Source organism: Taudactylus pleione, unplaced genomic scaffold (genome assembly GCF_031769625.1).
Source record: "Taudactylus pleione unplaced genomic scaffold, aTauple2 ptg001691l, whole genome shotgun sequence".
NCBI lineage: Eukaryota > Metazoa > Chordata > Amphibia > Anura > Myobatrachidae > Taudactylus > Taudactylus pleione.
In genome coordinates, this window is record NW_028286088.1 from 46187 (window position 1) to 68462 (window position 22276).

The 22276-nt window shown below is 43.8% G+C and overlaps 1 protein-coding gene across 5 annotated transcripts in view; it reads right to left on the reverse strand.

The window, feature by feature from the left end:
• Positions 1-21239: 21239 nt before the first annotated feature.
• The window catches only part of MEIOSIN (meiosis initiator), a 115614-nt gene continuing 114577 nt past the window's right edge, over positions 21240-22276 (reverse strand). For 4 of the 5 annotated variants that reach the window (XM_088464572.1, XM_088464569.1, XM_088464570.1 and 1 more), the window contains one exon: positions 21240-21436. In XM_088464572.1, coding sequence (XP_088320698.1) covers positions 21295-21436 — 142 coding nt within the window. In that variant the 3' untranslated portion in view covers positions 21240-21294. The remainder of the gene's footprint in view (positions 21437-22276) is intronic. The other variant, XR_015876200.1, reaches the window with a different exon arrangement.

The window sequence follows — 22276 nt, forward strand, 5'->3', positions numbered from 1 at the left end:
GAGTTTCCATGTTCTGTGACATTATTACATTGGCTGAGTTTCCATGTTCTGTGACTGTATTACATTGGCTGAGTGTCCATGTTCTGTGACTGTATTACATTGGCTGAGTTTCCATGTTATGTGACTGTATTACATTGGCTGAGTTTCCATGTTATGTGACTGTATTACATTGGCTGCAATTCCATCATGTTCTGTGACTGTATTACATTGGCTGAGATTCCCTGTTCTGTGACTGTATTACATTGGCTGAGATTCCATGTTCTGTGACATTATTACATTGGCTGAGTTTCCTCTGTTCTGTGACTGTATTACATTGGCTGAGTTTCCATGTTATGTGACTGTATTACATTGGCTGAGATTCCCTGTTCTGTGACTGTATTACATTGGCTGAGTTTCCCTGTTCTGTGACTGTATTACATTGGCTGAGATTCCCTGTTCTGTGACTGTATTACATTGGCTGAGTTTCCATGTTCTGTGACTGTATTACATTGGCTGAGTTTCCATGTTCTGTGACTATTACATTGGCTGAGTTTCCCTGTTCTGTGACTGTATTACATTGGCTGAGTTTCCCTGTTCTGTGACTGTATTACATTGGGAGAGTTTCCATGTTCTGTGACTGTATTACATTGCCTGAGTTTCCATGTTCTGTGACTGTATTACATTGGCTGAGTTTCCATGTTCTGTGACTGTATTACATTGGCTGAGTTTCCCTGTTCTGTGACTGTATTACATTGGCTGAGATTCCATGTTCTGTGACATTATTACATTGGCTGAGTGTCCATGTTCTGTGACCGTATTACATTGGCTGAGTGTCCATGTTCTGTGACCGTATTACATTGGCTGAGTTTCCATCATGTTCTGTGACCGTATTACATTGGCTGAGTTTCCATCATGTTCTGTGACCGTATTACATTGGCTGAGTGTCCATGTTCTGCGACTGTATTACACTGGCTGAGTGTCCATGTTCTGCGACTGTATTACACTGGCTGAGTGTCCATGTTCTGCGACTGTATTACACTGGCTGAGTTTCCCTGTTCTGTGACTGTATTACATTGGCTGAGATTCCTCTGTTCTGTAACTGTATTACATTGGCTGAGATTCCTCTGTTCTGTGACTGTATTACATTGGCTGAGTTTCCCTGTTCTGTGACTGTATTACATTGGCTGAGTTTCCCTGTTCTGTGACTGTATTACATTGGCTGAGTTTCCCTGTTCTGTGACTGTATTACATTGGCTGAGTTTCCCTGTTCTGTGGCTGTATTACATTGGCTGAGTTTCCATCATGTTCTGTGACTGTATTACATTGGCTGAGTTTCCATCATGTTCTGTGACTGTATTACATTGGCTGAGTTTCCCTGTTCTGTGACTGTATTACATTGGCTGAGTCTCCCTGTTCTGTGACTGTATTACATTGGCTGAGTTTCCATGTTCTGTGACTGTATTACATTGGCTGAGTTTCCCTGTTCTGTGACTGTATTACATTAGCTGAGTTTCCATGTTCTGTGACTGTATTACATTGGCTGAGATTCCCTGTTCTGTGACTGTATTACATTGGCTGAGTTTCCCTGTTCTGTGACTGTATTACATTGGGAGAGTTTCCATGTTCTGTGACTGTATTACATTGGCTGAGTTTCCCTGTTCTGTGACTGTATTACATTGGCTGAGTTTCCCTGTTCTGTGACTGTATTACATTGGCTGAGATTCCCTGTTCTGTGACTGTATTACATTGGCTGAGTTTCCATGTTCTGTGACAGTATTACATTGGCTGAGTTTCCATGTTCTGTGACTGTATTACATTGGCTGAGTTTCCATGTTCTGTGACATTATTACATTGGCTGAGTCTCCCTGTTCTGTGACTGTATTACATTGGCTGAGTTTCCCTGTTCTGTGACTGTATTACATTGCATGTTCTGTGACTGTATTACATTGGCTGAGTTTCCCTGTTCTGTGACTGTATTACATTGGCTGAGTTTCCCTGTTCTGTGACTGTATTACATTGCATGTTCTGTGACTGTATTACATTGGCTGAGTTTCCCTGTTCTGTGACTGTATTACATTGGCTGAGATTCCTCTGTTCTGTGACTGTATTACATTGGCTGAGTTTCCCTGTTCTGTGACTGTATTACATTGGCTGAGTTTCCCTGTTCTGTGACTGTATTACATTGGCCGAGTTTCCCTGTTCTGTGACTGTATTACATTGGCTGAGTCTCCCTGTTCTGTGACTGTATTACATTGGCTGAGTTTCCCTGTTCTGTGACTGTATTACATTGCATGTTCTGTGACTGTATTACATTGGCTGAGTTTCCCTGTTCTGTGACTGTATTACATTGGCTGAGATTCCTCTGTTCTGTGACTGTATTACATTGGCTGAGATTCCTCTGTTCTGTGACTGTATTACATTGGCTGAGTGTCCATGTTCTGTGACTGTATTACATTGGCCGAGTTTCCCTGTTCTGTGACTGTATTACATTGGCTGAGTCTCCCTGTTCTGTGACTGTATTACATTGGCTGAGTTTCCCTGTTCTGTGACTGTATTACATTGCATGTTCTGTGACTGTATTACATTGGCTGAGTTTCCCTGTTCTGTGACTGTATTACATTGGCTGAGATTCCTCTGTTCTGTGACTGCATTACATTGGCTGAGTTTCCTCTGTTCTGTGACTGTATTACATTGGCTGAGATTCCTCTGTTCTGTGACTGTATTACATTGGCTGAGTGTCCATGTTCTGTGACTGTATTACATTGGCTGAGTTTCCCTGTTGTGTGACTGTATTACATTGTCTGAGTTTCCTCTGTTCTGTGACTATATTACATTGTCTGAGTTACCATGTTCTGTGACTGTATTACATTGGCCGAGTTTCCATGTTCTGTGACTGTATTGCATTGGCCGAGTTTCCCTGTTCTGTGGCTGTATTACATTGGCCGAGTTTCCCTGTTCTGTGGCTGTATTACATTGGCCGAGTTTCCCTGTTCTGTGGCTGTATTACATTGGCCGAGTTTCCATGTTCTGTGACTGTATTACATTGGCCGAGTGTCCATGTTCTGTGACTGTATTACATTGGCTGCAATTCCATCATGTTCTGTGACTGTATTGCATTGGCTGAGTTTCCCTGTTCTGTGACCGTATTACATTGGCTGAGTTTCCATGTTCTGTGACTGTATTGCATTGGCTGAGTTTCCATGTTCTGTGACTGTATTACATTGGCTGAGTTTCCCTGTTCTGTGACTGTATTACATTGGCTGAGTTTCCCTGTTCTGTGACTGTATTACATTGGCTGAGTTTCCCTGTTCTGTGACTGTATTACATTGGCTGAGTCTCCATGTTCTGTGACTGTATTACATTGGCTGAGTTTCCCTGTTCTGTGACTGTATTACATTGGCTGAGTTTCCCTGTTCTGTGACTGTATTACATTGGCTGAGTTTCCCTGTTCTGTGACTGTATTACATTGGCTGAGGGTCCATGTTCTCTGACTCTATTACATTGGCTGAGTTTCCATGTTCTGTGACTGTATTACATTGGCTGAGATTCCTCTGTTCTGTGACTGTATTACATTGGTTGAGTGTCCCTGTTCTGTGTCTGTATTACATTGGCTGAGTTTCCATGTTCTGTGACTGTATTACATTGGCTGAGTTTCCATGTTCTGTGACTGTATTACATTGGCTGAGTCTCCATGTTCTGTGACTGTATTACATTGGCTGAGTTTCCATGTTCTGTGACTGTATTACATTAGCTGAGTTTCCATGTTCTGTGACTGTATTACATTGGCTGAGTTTCCATGTTCTGTGACTGTATTACATTGGCTGAGTTTCCCTGTTCTGTGACTGTATTACATTGGCTGAGTTTCCCTGTTCTGTGACTGTATTACATTGGCTGAGTTTCCATGTTCTGTGACTGTATTACATTGGCTGAGTTTCCCTGTTCTGTGACTGTATTACATTGGCTGCAATTCCATCATGTTCTGTGACTGTATTACATTGGCTGAGTTTCCCTGTTCTGTGACTATTACATTGGCTGAGTTTCCCTGTTCTGTGACTGTATTACATTGGCTGAGTTTCCATGTTCTGTGACTGTATTACATTGGCTGAGATTCCCTGTTCTGTGACTGTATTACATTGGCTGAGTCTCCATGTTCTGTGACTCTATTACATTGGGCGAGTTTCCATGTTCTGTGACTGTATTACATTGGCCGAGTTTCCTCTGTTCTGTGACTGTATTACATTGGCTGAGTTTCCCTGTTCTGTGACTGTATTACATTGGCTGAGTTTCCATGTTCTGTGACATTATTACATTGGCTGAGTTTCCATGTTCTGTGACTGTATTACATTGGCTGAGTGTCCATGTTCTGTGACTGTATTACATTGGCTGAGTTTCCATGTTATGTGACTGTATTACATTGGCTGAGTTTCCATGTTATGTGACTGTATTACATTGGCTGCAATTCCATCATGTTCTGTGACTGTATTACATTGGCTGAGATTCCCTGTTCTGTGACTGTATTACATTGGCTGAGATTCCATGTTCTGTGACATTATTACATTGGCTGAGTTTCCTCTGTTCTGTGACTGTATTACATTGGCTGAGTTTCCATGTTATGTGACTGTATTACATTGGCTGAGATTCCCTGTTCTGTGACTGTATTACATTGGCTGAGTTTCCCTGTTCTGTGACTGTATTACATTGGCTGAGATTCCCTGTTCTGTGACTGTATTACATTGGCTGAGTTTCCATGTTCTGTGACTGTATTACATTGGCTGAGTTTCCATGTTCTGTGACTATTACATTGGCTGAGTTTCCCTGTTCTGTGACTGTATTACATTGGCTGAGTTTCCCTGTTCTGTGACTGTATTACATTGGGAGAGTTTCCATGTTCTGTGACTGTATTACATTGCCTGAGTTTCCATGTTCTGTGACTGTATTACATTGGCTGAGTTTCCATGTTCTGTGACTGTATTACATTGGCTGAGTTTCCCTGTTCTGTGACTGTATTACATTGGCTGAGATTCCATGTTCTGTGACATTATTACATTGGCTGAGTGTCCATGTTCTGTGACCGTATTACATTGGCTGAGTGTCCATGTTCTGTGACCGTATTACATTGGCTGAGTTTCCATCATGTTCTGTGACCGTATTACATTGGCTGAGTTTCCATCATGTTCTGTGACCGTATTACATTGGCTGAGTGTCCATGTTCTGCGACTGTATTACACTGGCTGAGTGTCCATGTTCTGCGACTGTATTACACTGGCTGAGTGTCCATGTTCTGCGACTGTATTACACTGGCTGAGTTTCCCTGTTCTGTGACTGTATTACATTGGCTGAGATTCCTCTGTTCTGTGACTGTATTACATTGGCTGAGATTCCTCTGTTCTGTGACTGTATTACATTGGCTGAGTTTCCCTGTTCTGTGACTGTATTACATTGGCTGAGTTTCCCTGTTCTGTGACTGTATTACATTGGCTGAGTTTCCCTGTTCTGTGACTGTATTACATTGGCTGAGTTTCCCTGTTCTGTGGCTGTATTACATTGGCTGAGTTTCCATCATGTTCTGTGACTGTATTACATTGGCTGAGTTTCCATCATGTTCTGTGACTGTATTACATTGGCTGAGTTTCCCTGTTCTGTGACTGTATTACATTGGCTGAGTCTCCCTGTTCTGTGACTGTATTACATTGGCTGAGTTTCCATGTTCTGTGACTGTATTACATTGGCTGAGTTTCCCTGTTCTGTGACTGTATTACATTAGCTGAGTTTCCATGTTCTGTGACTGTATTACATTGGCTGAGATTCCCTGTTCTGTGACTGTATTACATTGGGAGAGTTTCCCTGTTCTGTGACTGTATTACATTGGCTGAGTTTCCCTGTTCTGTGACTGTATTACATTGGCTGAGTTTCCCTGTTCTGTGACTGTATTACATTGGCTGAGTTTCCATGTTCTGTGACAGTATTACATTGGCTGAGTTTCCATGTTCTGTGACTGTATTACATTGGCTGAGTTTCCATGTTCTGTGACATTATTACATTGGCTGAGTCTCCCTGTTCTGTGACTGTATTACATTGGCTGAGTTTCCCTGTTCTGTGACTGTATTACATTGCATGTTCTGTGACTGTATTACATTGGCTGAGTTTCCCTGTTCTGTGACTGTATTACATTGGCTGAGTTTCCCTGTTCTGTGACTGTATTACATTGCATGTTCTGTGACTGTATTACATTGGCTGAGTTTCCCTGTTCTGTGACTGTATTACATTGGCTGAGATTCCTCTGTTCTGTGACTGTATTACATTGGCTGAGTTTCCCTGTTCTGTGACTGTATTACATTGGCTGAGTTTCCCTGTTCTGTGACTGTATTACATTGGCCGAGTTTCCCTGTTCTGTGACTGTATTACATTGGCTGAGTCTCCCTGTTCTGTGACTGTATTACATTGGCTGAGTTTCCCTGTTCTGTGACTGTATTACATTGCATGTTCTGTGACTGTATTACATTGGCTGAGTTTCCCTGTTCTGTGACTGTATTACATTGGCTGAGATTCCTCTGTTCTGTGACTGTATTACATTGGCTGAGATTCCTCTGTTCTGTGACTGTATTACATTGGCTGAGTTTCCCTGTTCTGTGACTGTATTACATTGGCTGAGTTTCCCTGTTCTGTGACTGTATTACATTGGCTGAGGGTCCATGTTCTCTGACTCTATTACATTGGCTGAGTTTCCATGTTCTGTGACTGTATTACATTGGCTGAGATTCCTCTGTTCTGTGACTGTATTACATTGGCTGAGTGTCCCTGTTCTGTGTCTGTATTACATTGGCTGAGTTTCCATGTTCTGTGACTGTATTACATTGGCTGAGTTTCCATGTTCTGTGACTGTATTACATTGGCTGAGTCTCCATGTTCTGTGACTGTATTACATTGGCTGAGTTTCCATGTTCTGTGACTGTATTACATTAGCTGAGTTTCCATGTTCTGTGACTGTATTACATTGGCTGAGTTTCCATGTTCTGTGACTGTATTACATTGGCTGAGTTTCCCTGTTCTGTGACTGTATTACATTGGCTGAGTTTCCCTGTTCTGTGACTGTATTACATTGGCTGAGTTTCCATGTTCTGTGACTGTATTACATTGGCTGAGTTTCCCTGTTCTGTGACTGTATTACATTGGCTGCAATTCCATCATGTTCTGTGACTGTATTACATTGGCTGAGTTTCCCTGTTCTGTGACTATTACATTGGCTGAGTTTCCCTGTTCTGTGACTGTATTACATTGGCTGAGTTTCCATGTTCTGTGACTGTATTACATTGGCTGAGATTCCCTGTTCTGTGACTGTATTACATTGGCTGAGTCTCCATGTTCTGTGACTCTATTACATTGGGCGAGTTTCCATGTTCTGTGACTGTATTACATTGGCCGAGTTTCCTCTGTTCTGTGACTGTATTACATTGGCTGAGTTTCCCTGTTCTGTGACTGTATTACATTGGCTGAGTTTCCATGTTCTGTGACATTATTACATTGGCTGAGTTTCCATGTTCTGTGACTGTATTACATTGGCTGAGTGTCCATGTTCTGTGACTGTATTACATTGGCTGAGTTTCCATGTTATGTGACTGTATTACATTGGCTGAGTTTCCATGTTATGTGACTGTATTACATTGGCTGCAATTCCATCATGTTCTGTGACTGTATTACATTGGCTGAGATTCCCTGTTCTGTGACTGTATTACATTGGCTGAGATTCCATGTTCTGTGACATTATTACATTGGCTGAGTTTCCTCTGTTCTGTGACTGTATTACATTGGCTGAGTTTCCATGTTATGTGACTGTATTACATTGGCTGAGATTCCCTGTTCTGTGACTGTATTACATTGGCTGAGTTTCCCTGTTCTGTGACTGTATTACATTGGCTGAGATTCCCTGTTCTGTGACTGTATTACATTGGCTGAGTTTCCATGTTCTGTGACTGTATTACATTGGCTGAGTTTCCATGTTCTGTGACTATTACATTGGCTGAGTTTCCCTGTTCTGTGACTGTATTACATTGGCTGAGTTTCCCTGTTCTGTGACTGTATTACATTGGGAGAGTTTCCATGTTCTGTGACTGTATTACATTGCCTGAGTTTCCATGTTCTGTGACTGTATTACATTGGCTGAGTTTCCATGTTCTGTGACTGTATTACATTGGCTGAGTTTCCCTGTTCTGTGACTGTATTACATTGGCTGAGATTCCATGTTCTGTGACATTATTACATTGGCTGAGTGTCCATGTTCTGTGACCGTATTACATTGGCTGAGTGTCCATGTTCTGTGACCGTATTACATTGGCTGAGTTTCCATCATGTTCTGTGACCGTATTACATTGGCTGAGTTTCCATCATGTTCTGTGACCGTATTACATTGGCTGAGTGTCCATGTTCTGCGACTGTATTACACTGGCTGAGTGTCCATGTTCTGCGACTGTATTACACTGGCTGAGTGTCCATGTTCTGCGACTGTATTACACTGGCTGAGTTTCCCTGTTCTGTGACTGTATTACATTGGCTGAGATTCCTCTGTTCTGTAACTGTATTACATTGGCTGAGATTCCTCTGTTCTGTGACTGTATTACATTGGCTGAGTTTCCCTGTTCTGTGACTGTATTACATTGGCTGAGTTTCCCTGTTCTGTGACTGTATTACATTGGCTGAGTTTCCCTGTTCTGTGACTGTATTACATTGGCTGAGTTTCCCTGTTCTGTGGCTGTATTACATTGGCTGAGTTTCCATCATGTTCTGTGACTGTATTACATTGGCTGAGTTTCCATCATGTTCTGTGACTGTATTACATTGGCTGAGTTTCCCTGTTCTGTGACTGTATTACATTGGCTGAGTCTCCCTGTTCTGTGACTGTATTACATTGGCTGAGTTTCCATGTTCTGTGACTGTATTACATTGGCTGAGTTTCCCTGTTCTGTGACTGTATTACATTAGCTGAGTTTCCATGTTCTGTGACTGTATTACATTGGCTGAGATTCCCTGTTCTGTGACTGTATTACATTGGGAGAGTTTCCATGTTCTGTGACTGTATTACATTGGCTGAGTTTCCCTGTTCTGTGACTGTATTACATTGGCTGAGTTTCCCTGTTCTGTGACTGTATTACATTGGCTGAGTTTCCATGTTCTGTGACAGTATTACATTGGCTGAGTTTCCATGTTCTGTGACTGTATTACATTGGCTGAGTTTCCATGTTCTGTGACATTATTACATTGGCTGAGTCTCCCTGTTCTGTGACTGTATTACATTGGCTGAGTTTCCCTGTTCTGTGACTGTATTACATTGCATGTTCTGTGACTGTATTACATTGGCTGAGTTTCCCTGTTCTGTGACTGTATTACATTGGCTGAGTTTCCCTGTTCTGTGACTGTATTACATTGCATGTTCTGTGACTGTATTACATTGGCTGAGTTTCCCTGTTCTGTGACTGTATTACATTGGCTGAGATTCCTCTGTTCTGTGACTGTATTACATTGGCTGAGTTTCCCTGTTCTGTGACTGTATTACATTGGCTGAGTTTCCCTGTTCTGTGACTGTATTACATTGGCCGAGTTTCCCTGTTCTGTGACTGTATTACATTGGCTGAGTCTCCCTGTTCTGTGACTGTATTACATTGGCTGAGTTTCCCTGTTCTGTGACTGTATTACATTGCATGTTCTGTGACTGTATTACATTGGCTGAGTTTCCCTGTTCTGTGACTGTATTACATTGGCTGAGATTCCTCTGTTCTGTGACTGTATTACATTGGCTGAGATTCCTCTGTTCTGTGACTGTATTACATTGGCTGAGTGTCCATGTTCTGTGACTGTATTACATTGGCTGAGTTTCCCTGTTCTGTGACTGTATTACATTGTCTGAGTTTCCTCTGTTCTGTGACTATATTACATTGTCTGAGTTACCATGTTCTGTGACTGTATTACATTGGCTGAGTTTCCATGTTCTGTGACTGTATTGCATTGGCCGAGTTTCCCTGTTCTGTGGCTGTATTACATTGGCCGAGTTTCCCTGTTCTGTGGCTGTATTACATTGGCCGAGTTTCCCTGTTCTGTGGCTGTATTACATTGGCCGAGTTTCCATGTTCTGTGACTGTATTACATTGGCCGAGTGTCCATGTTCTGTGACTGTATTACATTGGCTGCAATTCCATCATGTTCTGTGACTGTATTGCATTGGCTGAGTTTCCCTGTTCTGTGACCGTATTACATTGGCTGAGTTTCCATGTTCTGTGACTGTATTGCATTGGCTGAGTTTCCATGTTCTGTGACTGTATTACATTGGCTGAGTTTCCCTGTTCTGTGACTGTATTACATTGGCTGAGTTTCCCTGTTCTGTGACTGTATTACATTGGCTGAGTTTCCCTGTTCTGTGACTGTATTACATTGGCTGAGTTTCCCTGTTCTGTGACTGTATTACATTGGCTGAGTTTCCCTGTTCTGTGACTGTATTACATTGGCTGAGGGTCCATGTTCTCTGACTCTATTACATTGGCTGAGTTTCCATGTTCTGTGACTGTATTACATTGGCTGAGTTTCCATGTTCTGTGACTGTATTACATTGGCTGAGTTTCCATGTTCTGTGACTGTATTACATTGGCTGAGATTCCATGTTCTGTGACTGTATTACATTGGCTGAGTTTCCCTGTTCTGTGACTGTATTACATTGGCTGAGGGTCCATGTTCTCTGACTCTATTACATTGGCTGAGTTTCCCTGTTCTGTGACTGTATTACATTGGCCGAGTTTCCCTGTTCTGTGGCTGTATTACATTGGCCGAGTTTCCATGTTCTGTGACTGTATTACATTGGCCGAGTGTCCATGTTCTGTGACTGTATTACATTGGCTGCAATTCCATCATGTTCTGTGACTGTATTGCATTGGCTGAGTTTCCCTGTTCTGTGACCGTATTACATTGGCTGAGTTTCCATGTTCTGTGACTGTATTGCATTGGCTGAGTTTCCATGTTCTGTGACTGTATTACATTGGCTGAGTTTCCCTGTTCTGTGACTGTATTACATTGGCTGAGTTTCCCTGTTCTGTGACTGTATTACATTGGCTGAGTTTCCCTGTTCTGTGACTGTATTACATTGGCTGAGTTTCCCTGTTCTCTGACTCTATTACATTGGCTGAGTTTCCATGTTCTGTGACTGTATTACATTGGCTGAGTTTCCATGTTCTGTGACTGTATTACATTGGCTGAGTTTCCCTGTTCTGTGACTGTATTACATTGGCTGAGTTTCCCTGTTCTCTGACTCTATTACATTGGCTGAGTTTCCATGTTCTGTGACTGTATTACATTGGCTGAGTTTCCATGTTCTGTGACTGTATTACATTGGCTGAGTTTCCATGTTCTGTGACTGTATTACATTGGCTGAGATTCCATGTTCTGTGACTGTATTACATTGGCTGAGATTCCATGTTCTGTGACTGTATTACATTGGCTGAGTTTCCCTGTTCTGTGACTGTATTACATTGTCTGAGTTTCCCTGTTCTGTGACTGTATTACATTGGCTGAGTTTCCATGTTCTGTGACTGTATTACATTGGCTGAGTGTCCATGTTCTGTGACTGTATTACATTGGCTGAGTTTCCCTGTTCTGTGACTGTATTACATTGGCTGAGTTTCCATGTTCTGTGACTGTATTACATTGGCTGAGTGTCCATGTTCTGTGACTGTATTACATTGGCTGAGTTTCCCTGTTCTGTGACTGTATTACATTGGCTGAGTTTCCATGTTCTGTGACTGTATTACATTGGGTAAAAATGTGAGTTTTCTCTCACCCTATTACATTTGGCCTTATATATAGTATCTGTAATTGGCACTACAATCAACTACACAGACCGCAGTGGCTGGCAGGATATAGCGCTGTATAAATTGGCCCCGTGCGAGAGGTATACAGGGAATTTGGATCCAGCATTCCCGGAGACCTGTGAAGCAGAAAATGGCTGCTGCACATCTCTGAGGGGGCGGAGGGTGAGGGAGGAGCAGCTCAGGGAACAGTTGGACCGCAGTGGAATGATGCCCTGAGCTGGGGGAGGAGCTGCAGGGAGAGCTCCTCCCCGTGCTGCCGTTAACCACCGGGTCCCCTGGCCTCTAAATATACCATGCGCCAGTATATTAATGCCCCGGTGGTCTAGTGGAGTCATGGGTGCACCAGTGTCCACATCAATGCACTGGTCCATCTCCTGAGACCGGAGGCTAGAATGCGTAAAGACGCGGGCCCCCGCAAGCAGGGGTTCACCTTACCGGTCCCCTGGATTCCAGGCTGCAGTCAGGGGTCCGGGAGCCTACTAGCTAGTCCCCCTCAGCACCCCACCGGGAGTACCTAGCCGGGGCTTGGTGTCACGGCGCAACAGAGGGGTGATGGAGCAGCAGTGCAGATGTCTGAGGGGGCGGAGGGTGATGGAGCAGCAGTGCAGATGTCTGAGGGGGCGGAGGGTGATGGAGCAGCAGTGCAGATGTCTGAGGGGGCGGAGGGTGATGGAGCAGCAGTGCAGATGTCTGAGGGGGTGGAGGGTGATGGAGCAGCAGTGCAGATGTCTGAGGGGGCGGAGGGTGATGGAGCAGCAGTGCAGATGTCTGAGGGGGCGGAGGGTGATGGAGCAGCAGTGCAGATGTCTGAGGGGGCGGAGGGTGATGGAGCAGCAGTGCAGATGTCTGAGGGGGCGGAGGGTGATGGAGCAGCAGTGCAGATGTCTGAGGGGGCGTAGGGTAATGGAGCAGCAGTGCAGATGTCTGAGGGACTGTCTGTTGCTGCTGCTCAGTAGTAAAAACACTCAAAATAAATGATAAAAATAAGCTTGAAGCAGTCCCACTGTTAAAAATGGTGATCCAGCTCCCGCCGGACACCAACGAAACTGATTTGCCCTCAGGCTGTGGGAGGGGTATAGGGGGAAGGACCAGAGCATACTGGGATTAAAAAGCTTTGCTCTTGGTGTCCAGTCCTACAGGTCCCTCCTACACCCCATTGTCTCCCCTGTGGAGCCCTATGGACCCTTAAGAAGACATACAGTAGTATTAAACATAAATGACGAGCACAAAAAATACATCCAGTAATTTTGAGGAGAAGAGTTACCGCAGATCTGCAATCTCTCACATTCCATTCACATTACCATAAACTTGTAATATCAGTCACTCAGTGTCTGTGTGTGCGGCGGGGAGCCGGTGCTTGGAGTGGCATGAGGCTGTGCCCTGGCAGTGTCGCCCTACAGCCCCTGTACCGCACATATAACACAATCACTCCCCACACACTACCTCCGGGAGCGGCTCCGTCACTTGCAGAAGGTTTGCTGCTATCAGTCCAGCGTGTTCTTCCAGATGCCAGGTCCCATTATGAAGCTACAATTACACGACCAGAGAATACAGCAGGAACGCAACATGGACGTAATGACATTTATCACCGGGTTTGGAAGGACCAACACCACCGCACACTCCTATAACACTGAGGGCGAGTGCAGGGTCTGCGTCACCGTGATGCCACTGCGCCCGCTTCTGCCCTAAGTTAGTGTCTATGTACACAGTGGCTTGGCGGTTTGGACATAAATGCCTCATCCGTAAATAGACAACGTGCGACCTGACTTAGTGTTGTAGATACACAAAAGGGAATACAAGTTCACAACTCCAAATTAACTGGTTATATAAAAATAAATACATGTTTGCAATAATAGAGGTTTTTGGCATAATCTTGGCCAAGGTTATGGGCCTACCCACCACATCTGGGCAATCTCTGTAGGGTAGGTCCCTAAGATACTAGGGTTCAAATCCAGAGCGCAGGACACCTCCAAACTAGCCCAGCTAAGCCGTCCCAAGGCACCGCTATAATAAGAAAAGTGCAGTGTAAAGAAATTGTTAAGAGCAGCCGCAGCTGCATATAAAGAATAAAAATAAAAAGGTGTGAAATACATATATAAAAAACAGTGAAAGGTTAAAATATGTTGAAGGAAAAATGTGTTATAATGCGGTGCCCTAAGGCAGATCAAAGCAATCCAGGGGGACCCACACCCCAAAAATAAACCAAAGCTGCATTACACAGTGTAAATATTTGCAGTACTTACCTATATTGTGCCTCTGACTGGTGTGTATATTACTATGCCAGACTCCATGCTGTAACCAATGTAATCAGGGTGCTAGTCTGACTGGTGTGTATATTACTATGCCAGACTCCATGCTGTAACCAATGTAATCAGGGTGCTAGTCTGACTGGTGTGTATATTACTATGCCAGACTCCATGCTGTAACCAATGTAATCAGGGTGCTAGTCTGACTGGTGTGTATATTACTATGCCAGACTCCATGCTGTAACCAATGTAATCAGGGGGCTAGTCTGAGTGGTGTGTATATTACTATGCCAGACTCCATGCTGTAACCAATGTAATCAGGGGGCTAGTCTGACTGGTGTGTATATTACTATGCCAGACTCCATGCTGTAACCAATGTAATCAGGGTGCTAGTCTGACTGGTGTGTATATTACTATGCCAGACTCCATGCTGTAACCAATGTAATCAGGGGGCTAGTCTGAGTGGTGTGTATATTACTATGCCAGACTCCATGCTGTAACCAATGTAATCAGGGGGCTAGTCTGACTGGTGTGTATATTACTATGCCAGACTCCATGCTGTAACCAATGTAATCAGGGTGCCAGTCTGAGTGGTGTGTATATTACTATGCCAGACTCCATGCTGTAACCAATGTAATCAGGGTGCTAGTCTGAGTGGTGTGTATATTACTATGCCAGACTCCATGCTGTAACCAATGTAATCAGGGTGCTAGTCTGACTGGTGTGTATATTACTATGCCAGACTCCACGCTGTAACCAATGTAATCAGGGGGCTAGTCTGACTGGTGTGTATATTACTATGCCAGACTCCATGCTGTAACCAATGTAATCAGGGTGCTAGTCTGACTGGTGTGTATATTACTATGCCAGACTCCATGCTGTAACCAATGTAATCAGGGTGCTAGTCTGAGTGGTGTGTATATTACTATGCCAGACTCCATGCTGTAACCAATGTAATCAGGGTGCTAGTCTGAGTGGTGTGTGTATTACTATGCCAGACTCCATGCTGTAACCAATGTAATCAGGGGGCTAGTCTGAGTGGTGTGTGTATATTACTATGCCAGACTCCATGCTGTAACCAATGTAATCAGGGGGCCAGTCTGAGTGGTGTGTATATTACTATGCCAGACTCCATGCTGTAACCAATGTAATCAGGGTGCTAGTCTGACTGGTGTGTATATTACTATGCCAGACTCCATGCTGTAACCAATGTAATCAGGGTGCTAGTCTGAGTGGTGTGTATATTACTATGCCAGACTCCATGCTGTAACCAATGTAATCAGGGTGCTAGTCTGAGTGGTGTGTATATTACTATGCCAGACTCCATGCTGTAACCAATGTAATCAGGGTGCTAGTCTGAGTGGTGTGTGTATTACTATGCCAGACTCCATGCTGTAACCAATGTAATCAGGGGGCTAGTCTGAGTGGTGTGTGTATATTACTATGCCAGACTCCATGCTGTAACCAATGTAATCAGGGGGCTAGTCTGAGTGGTGTGTGTATATTACTATGCCAGACTCCATGCTGTAACCAATGTAATCAGGGGGCCAGTCTGAGTGGTGTGTATATTACTATGCCAGACTCCATGCTGTAACCAATGTAATCAGGGTGCTAGTCTGACTGGTGTGTATATTACTATGCCAGACTCCATGCTGTAACCAATGTAATCAGGGTGCTAGTCTGACTGGTGTGTATAATTATGCCAGACTCCATGCTGTAACCAATGTAATCAGGGTGCTAGTCTGACTGGTGTGTATATTACTATGCCAGACTCCATGCTGTAACCCATGTAATAAGGGGGCTAGTCTGAGTGGTGTGTATATTACTATGCCAGACTCCACGCTGTAACCAATGTAATCAGGGTGCTAGTCTGAGTGGTGTGTATATTACTATGCCAGACTCCATGCTGTAACCAATGTAATCAGGGGGCTAGTCTGAGTGGTGTGTATATTACTATGCCAGACTCCATGCTGTAACCAATGTAATCAGGGTGCTAGTCTGAGTGGTGTGTATATTACTATGCCAGACTCCATGCTGTAACCAATGTAATAAGGGTGCTAGTCTGAGTGGTGTGTATATTACTATGCCAGACTCCATGCTGTAACCAATGTAATAAGGGGGCTAGTCTGAGTGGTGTGTATATTACTATGCCAGACTCCATGCTGTAACCAATGTAATCAGGGGGTTAGTCTGACTGGTGTGTATATTACTATGCCAGACTCCATGCTGTAACCAATGTAATCAGGGTGCTAGTCTGAGTGGTGTGTATATTACTATGCCAGACTCCATGCTGTAACCAATGTAATCAGGGGGCTAGTCTGAGTGGTGTGTATATTACTATGCCAGACTCCATGCTGTAACCAATGTAATCAGGGGGCTAGTCTGACTGGTGTGTATATTACTATGCCAGACTCCATGCTGTAACCAATGTAATCAGGGGGCTAGTCTGAGTGGTGTGTATATTACTATGCCAGACTCCATGCTGTAACCAATGTAATCAGGGGGCTAGTCTGACTGGTGTGTATATTACTATGCCAGACTCCATGCTGTAACCAATGTAATCAGGGGGCTAGTCTGACTGGTGTGTATATTACTATGCCAGACTCCATGCTGTAACCAATGTAATCAGGGGGCTAGTCTGACTGGTGTGTATATTACTATGCCAGACTCCATGCTGTAACCAATGTAATCAGGGGGCTAGTCTGACTGGTGTGTATATTACTATGCCAGACTCCATGCTGTAACCAATGTAATCAGGGTGCTAGTCTGAGTGGTGTGTATATTACTATGCCAGACTCCATGCTGTAACCAATGTAATCAGGGGGCTAGTCTGAGTGGTGTGTATATTACTATGCCAGACTCCATGCTGTAACCAATGTAATCAGGGGGCTAGTCTGACTGGTGTGTATATTACTATGCCAGACTCCATGCTGTAACCAATGTAATCAGGGGGCTAGTCTGACTGGTGTGTATATTACTATGCCAGACTCCATGCTGTAACCAATGTAATCAGGGGGCTAGTCTGAGTGGTGTGTATATTACTATGCCAGACTCCATGCTGTAACCAATGTAATCAGGGTGCTAGTCTGAGTGGTGTGTATATTACTATGCCAGACTCCATGCTGTAACCAATGTAATCAGGGGGCTAGTCTGACTGGTGTGTATATTACTATGCCAGACTCCATGCTGTAACCAATGTAATCAGGGGGCTAGTCTGACTGGTGTGTATATTACTATGCCAGACTCCATGCTGTAACCAATGTAATCAGGGTGCTAGTCTGACTGGTGTGTATATTACTATGCCAGACTCCATGCTGTAACCAATGTAATCAGGGGGCCAGTCTGAGTGGTGTGTATATTACTATGCCAGACTCCATGCTGTAACCAATGTAATCAGGGGGCTAGTCTGAGTGGTGTGTATATTACTATGCCAGACTCCATGCTGTAACCAATGTAATCAGGGGGCTAGTCTGACTGGTGTGTATATTACTATGCCAGACTCCATGCTGTAACCAATGTAATCAGGGGGCTAGTCTGACTGGTGTGTATATTACTATGCCAGACTCCATGCTGTAACCAATGTAATCAGGGGGCTAGTCTGAGTGGTGTGTATATTACTATGCCAGACTCCATGCTGTAACCAATGTAATCAGGGGGCTAGTCTGAGTGGTGTGTATATTACTATGCCAGACTCCATGCTGTAACCAATGTAATCAGGGGGCTAGTCTGACTGGTGTGTATATTACTATGCCAGACTCCATGCTGTAACCAATGTAATCAGGGGGCTAGTCTGAGTGGTGTGTATATTACTATGCCAGACTCCATGCTGTAACCAATGTAATCAGGGTGCTAGTCTGACTGTTGTGTATATTACTATGCCAGACTCCATGCTGTAACCAATGTAATCAGGGTGCTAGTCTGAGTGGTGTGTATATTACTATGCCAGACTCCATGCTGTAACCAATGTAATCAGGGTGCTAGTCTGACTGGTGTGTATATTACTATGCCAGACTCCATGCTGTAACCAATGTAATCAGGGTGCTAGTCTGAGTGGTGTGTATATTACTATGCCAGACTCCACGCTGTAACCAATGTAATCAGGGTGCTAGTCTGACTGGTGTGTATATTACTATGCCAGACTCCACGCTGTAACCAATGTAATCAGGGTGCTAGTCTGAGTGGTGTGTATATTACTATGCCAGACTCCACGCTGTAACCAATGTAATCAGGGTGCTAGTCTGAGTGGTGTGTATATTACTATGCCAGACTCCACGCTGTAACCAATGTAATCAGGGCGCTAGTCTGAGTGGTGTGTATATTACTATGCCAGACTCCATGCTGTAACCAATGTAATCAGGGTGCTAGTCTGACTGGTGTGTATATTACTATGCCAGACTCCATGCTGTAACCAATGTAATCAGGGTGCTAGTCTGACTGGTGTGTATATTACTATGCCAGACTCCATGCTGTAACCAATGTAATCAGGGCGCTAGTCTGAGTGGTGTGTATATTACTATGCCAGACTCCATGCTGTAACCAATGTAATCAGGGCGCTAGTCTGAGTGGTGTGTATATTACTATGCCAGACTCCATGCTGTAACCAATGTAATCAGGGTGCTAGTCTGAGTGGTGTGTATATTACTATGCCAGACTCCATGCTGTAACCAATGTAATCAGGGTGCTAGTCTGAGTGGTGTGTATATTACTATGCCAGACTCCATGCTGTAACCAATGTAATCAGGGTGCTAGTCTGAGTGGTGTGTATATTACTATGCCAGACTCCATGCTGTAACCAATGTAATCAGGGTGCCAGTCTGAGTGGTGTGTATATTACTATGCCAGACTCCATGCTGTAACCAATGTAATCAGGGGGCTAGTCTGACTGGTGTGTATATTACTATGCCAGACTCTGTGCTGTAACCAATGTAATCAGGGTGCTAGTCTGACTGGTGTGTATATTACTATGCCAGACTCCATGCTGTAACCAATGTAATCAGGGGGCTAGTCTGAGTGGTGTGTATATTACTATGCCAGACTCCATGCTGTAACCAATGTAATCAGGGTGCTAGTCTGACTGGTGTGTATTACTATGCCAGACTCCATGCTGTAACCAATGTAATCAGGGTGCTAGTCTGAGTGGAAAGTGTCTCAGGCTCTCCAGGTGTGCAATGCACTGATCAGATTCATATACAAAATGGGCCTCAGACTGCACACCCTGAACATATATATATACAAAAAATGTAGTGTTGTAGACAAGCGATTTACAGTCATCACCCTGAGGCACCTACTGCGCCCATCAAAACGACAGCAGACCTGTTTGTTCTAGTGTGCATGGCAAAAATGCTTCCCACACTGGGGACCGTCCTGCTGAAACGTGAACATTAGGTTTAAAGGCTCCTTAATCGGAGCTGCTTTCTGTGGAATGGAACCAGGGGCGTTTCTAGAGAGGGGGCCCGTGTGCAGTCTGAGCGGTGCACGGCCAGCACCGGAGTTATAGACTCTGGGCACTAGAGTGTGCCCGGAGTCTATAGTGTATGCACAGGGCACTGGGAAAATGGCAGAGGTGGCCATTTTCCCTGTACTGTGCATGCGCAAACGGGAAAATGGCCGCCGCGGCCATTTTCCAGTCGTTTTGACATCGCTGGACCCCCGTGCCAACGTGGGACTCCTGAGAGGTAAGTAATATTATGGGTGCAGGGTGTGCGTTTCGGGGCCCCCCTGGATCCAGAGGCCTGTGTTCCCCGCACCCATTATAAATACATCCCTGAATGGAACATTTCACAATGGCCTCTTATTAACACCATTGCCCCCACCCCACCCCGCATAGGAAAACTGTCCTTCCCCCAGTTATTGGTCTGTATATCAGCCTTAGATAGGGAATGTTGGGGTACCAGTGAACCTCTCGATTCTGCTAGGTGAGAGGAGCCTTTCCCACGTGCCATCCCATGTAATGGTAGTATTAGCAGAATGTAATGGTAGTATTAGCAGAATGTAATGGTAGTATCAGCAGAATGTAATGGTAGTATCAGCAGAATGTAATGGTAGTATCAGCAGAATGTAATGGTAGTATCAGCAGAATGTAATGGTAGTATTAGCAGAATGTAATGGTAGTATTAGCAGAATGTAATGGTAGTATCAGCAGAATGTAATGGTAGTATCAGCAGAATGTAATGGTAGTATCAGCAGAATGTAATGGTAGTATTAGCAGAATGTAATGGTAGTATTAGCAGAATGTAATGGTAGTATTAGCAGAATGTAATGGTAGTATCAGCAGAATGTAATGGTAGTATCAGCAGAATGTAATGGTAGTATTAGCAGAATGTAATGGTAGTATCAGCAGAATGTAATGGTAGTATCAGCAGAATGTAATGGTAGTATCAGCAGAATGTAATGGTAGTATCAGCAGAATGTAATGGTAGTATTAGCAGAATGTAATGGTAGTATTAGCAGAATGTAATGGTAGTATTAGCAGAATGTAATGGTAGTATCAGCAGAATGTAATGGTAGTATTAGCAGAATGTAATGGTAGTATTAGCAGAATGTAATGGTAGTATCAGCAGAATGAAATGGTAGTATCAGCAGAATGTAATGGTAGTATCAGCAGAATGTAATGGTAGTATTAGCAGAATGTAATGGTAGTATTAGCAGAATGTAATGGTAGTATTAGCAGAATGTAATGGTAGTATTAGCAGACCCTGCTACGTAGCTGCAGCTCATGTGCCCTCCTTTGGTGTGTACCCCAGACCAGACAGCTGATGTGTGATGCAGACATTGTGTAAGGAGTCATTCATGGTGATACAATGTATCCAGTACTGAGCAGATGACGCACAGCTTCCTCTGACGCTAAGGTGCATAATATAATAAACCATTCTAGAAGCCCCCATCACCTTCCACCAACAGACGGCTGGTGCCCCCTGGTATATGACATCGTACTGCCCTTGCAGCATATAGGGGGTGAATTTATTGTTGTTGCTGGGTAGCAGGAGGCGGTTTATTCAGCATATCAGCGCTGTTATCAACTTCATGTCTGCGCCTTTGGTAACCCGGTGATTGAACACGCGTCTGTCTGTGTGTGTGTCACGCCCGGGGCCTCAGTCTCTAGTGTTTCTTACAATGGCCGATGCTTATACCTTAGTGCTATGGAGTTACAGACAACTTTATACCAGGAAGTAACATTTATTGAGTAACAACAAGTAACTGAGCTATTATGATGAACAGCGAGCTTAGCGGGCGGGGGGATAGTCAGCCTTCTCCGCCAGCAGAACAGACAGGGGCTTGGGTGGTGAGACCGCCTCGCTTGGAATCTCGGGGGAAGCACATTTCACCGAGCGGTTGTTCAGCAGACTGAACTGCAGAGCTTTCATACTGAGAGGCAATGAGAGACAGACATCAGGATAACAGGGGCGCAGTATGCAGGCAAATTACTCTCACTTTTAAATTGTTCTAATTACTTTGATTAGACTTTGTTTATATATATTTAAATAGTTAGACATGTATGTAATAATAACTGATGTTATAGCTAGAAAGATATACTATTATCATTATATGATCCCATGGATCCATAGATAATTGCTGGATGACGTCATCTGTGGAAATGCTGTATATATTGGAGCCTTTATCAGCTCAGGGAGAGACTGGGGATCGCAGCTCTAGGATGAGATGCAGCTGCAACACGTAACTATAAATGTTTTCTGTCTATTATCTTGAATTTGTACTTTAGTTATTTAAGTATAAGTAAAATTATAATTATTATCATCTAATTCTTGACTGGACATGGAGTGTATCTGTATGGGCCAGCCTTTACGGAGTCTATGTGAGGTTCTGAATTTGTTGTGGACCCGGGGTGGTGATAGGAGCAGACACAGAAGCAGATTTAAACGAAAAAGTGGAGTTTTTAATAAGTGACTGAGAAGACATGGGAATGGCAAACAAAAAGTCCAGGTATAGCACTAAAGTGCACTTAATAACTGTAGTGGGGGTTAATGAGAAAATGTCCAGATAGTGACAGGCAGGAATAGCCCAGTATAAGTATGGTGAGCTAAAACAGAATGCGGGTATGGTGAGCTAAAACAGAATGCGGGTATGGTGAGCTAAAACAGAATGCGGGTATGGTGAGCTAAAACAGAATGCGGGTATGGTGAGATGTAACAGAATGCGGGTATGATGTGGTGTAACTGAATACGGGTATGATGAGGTGTAACAGAA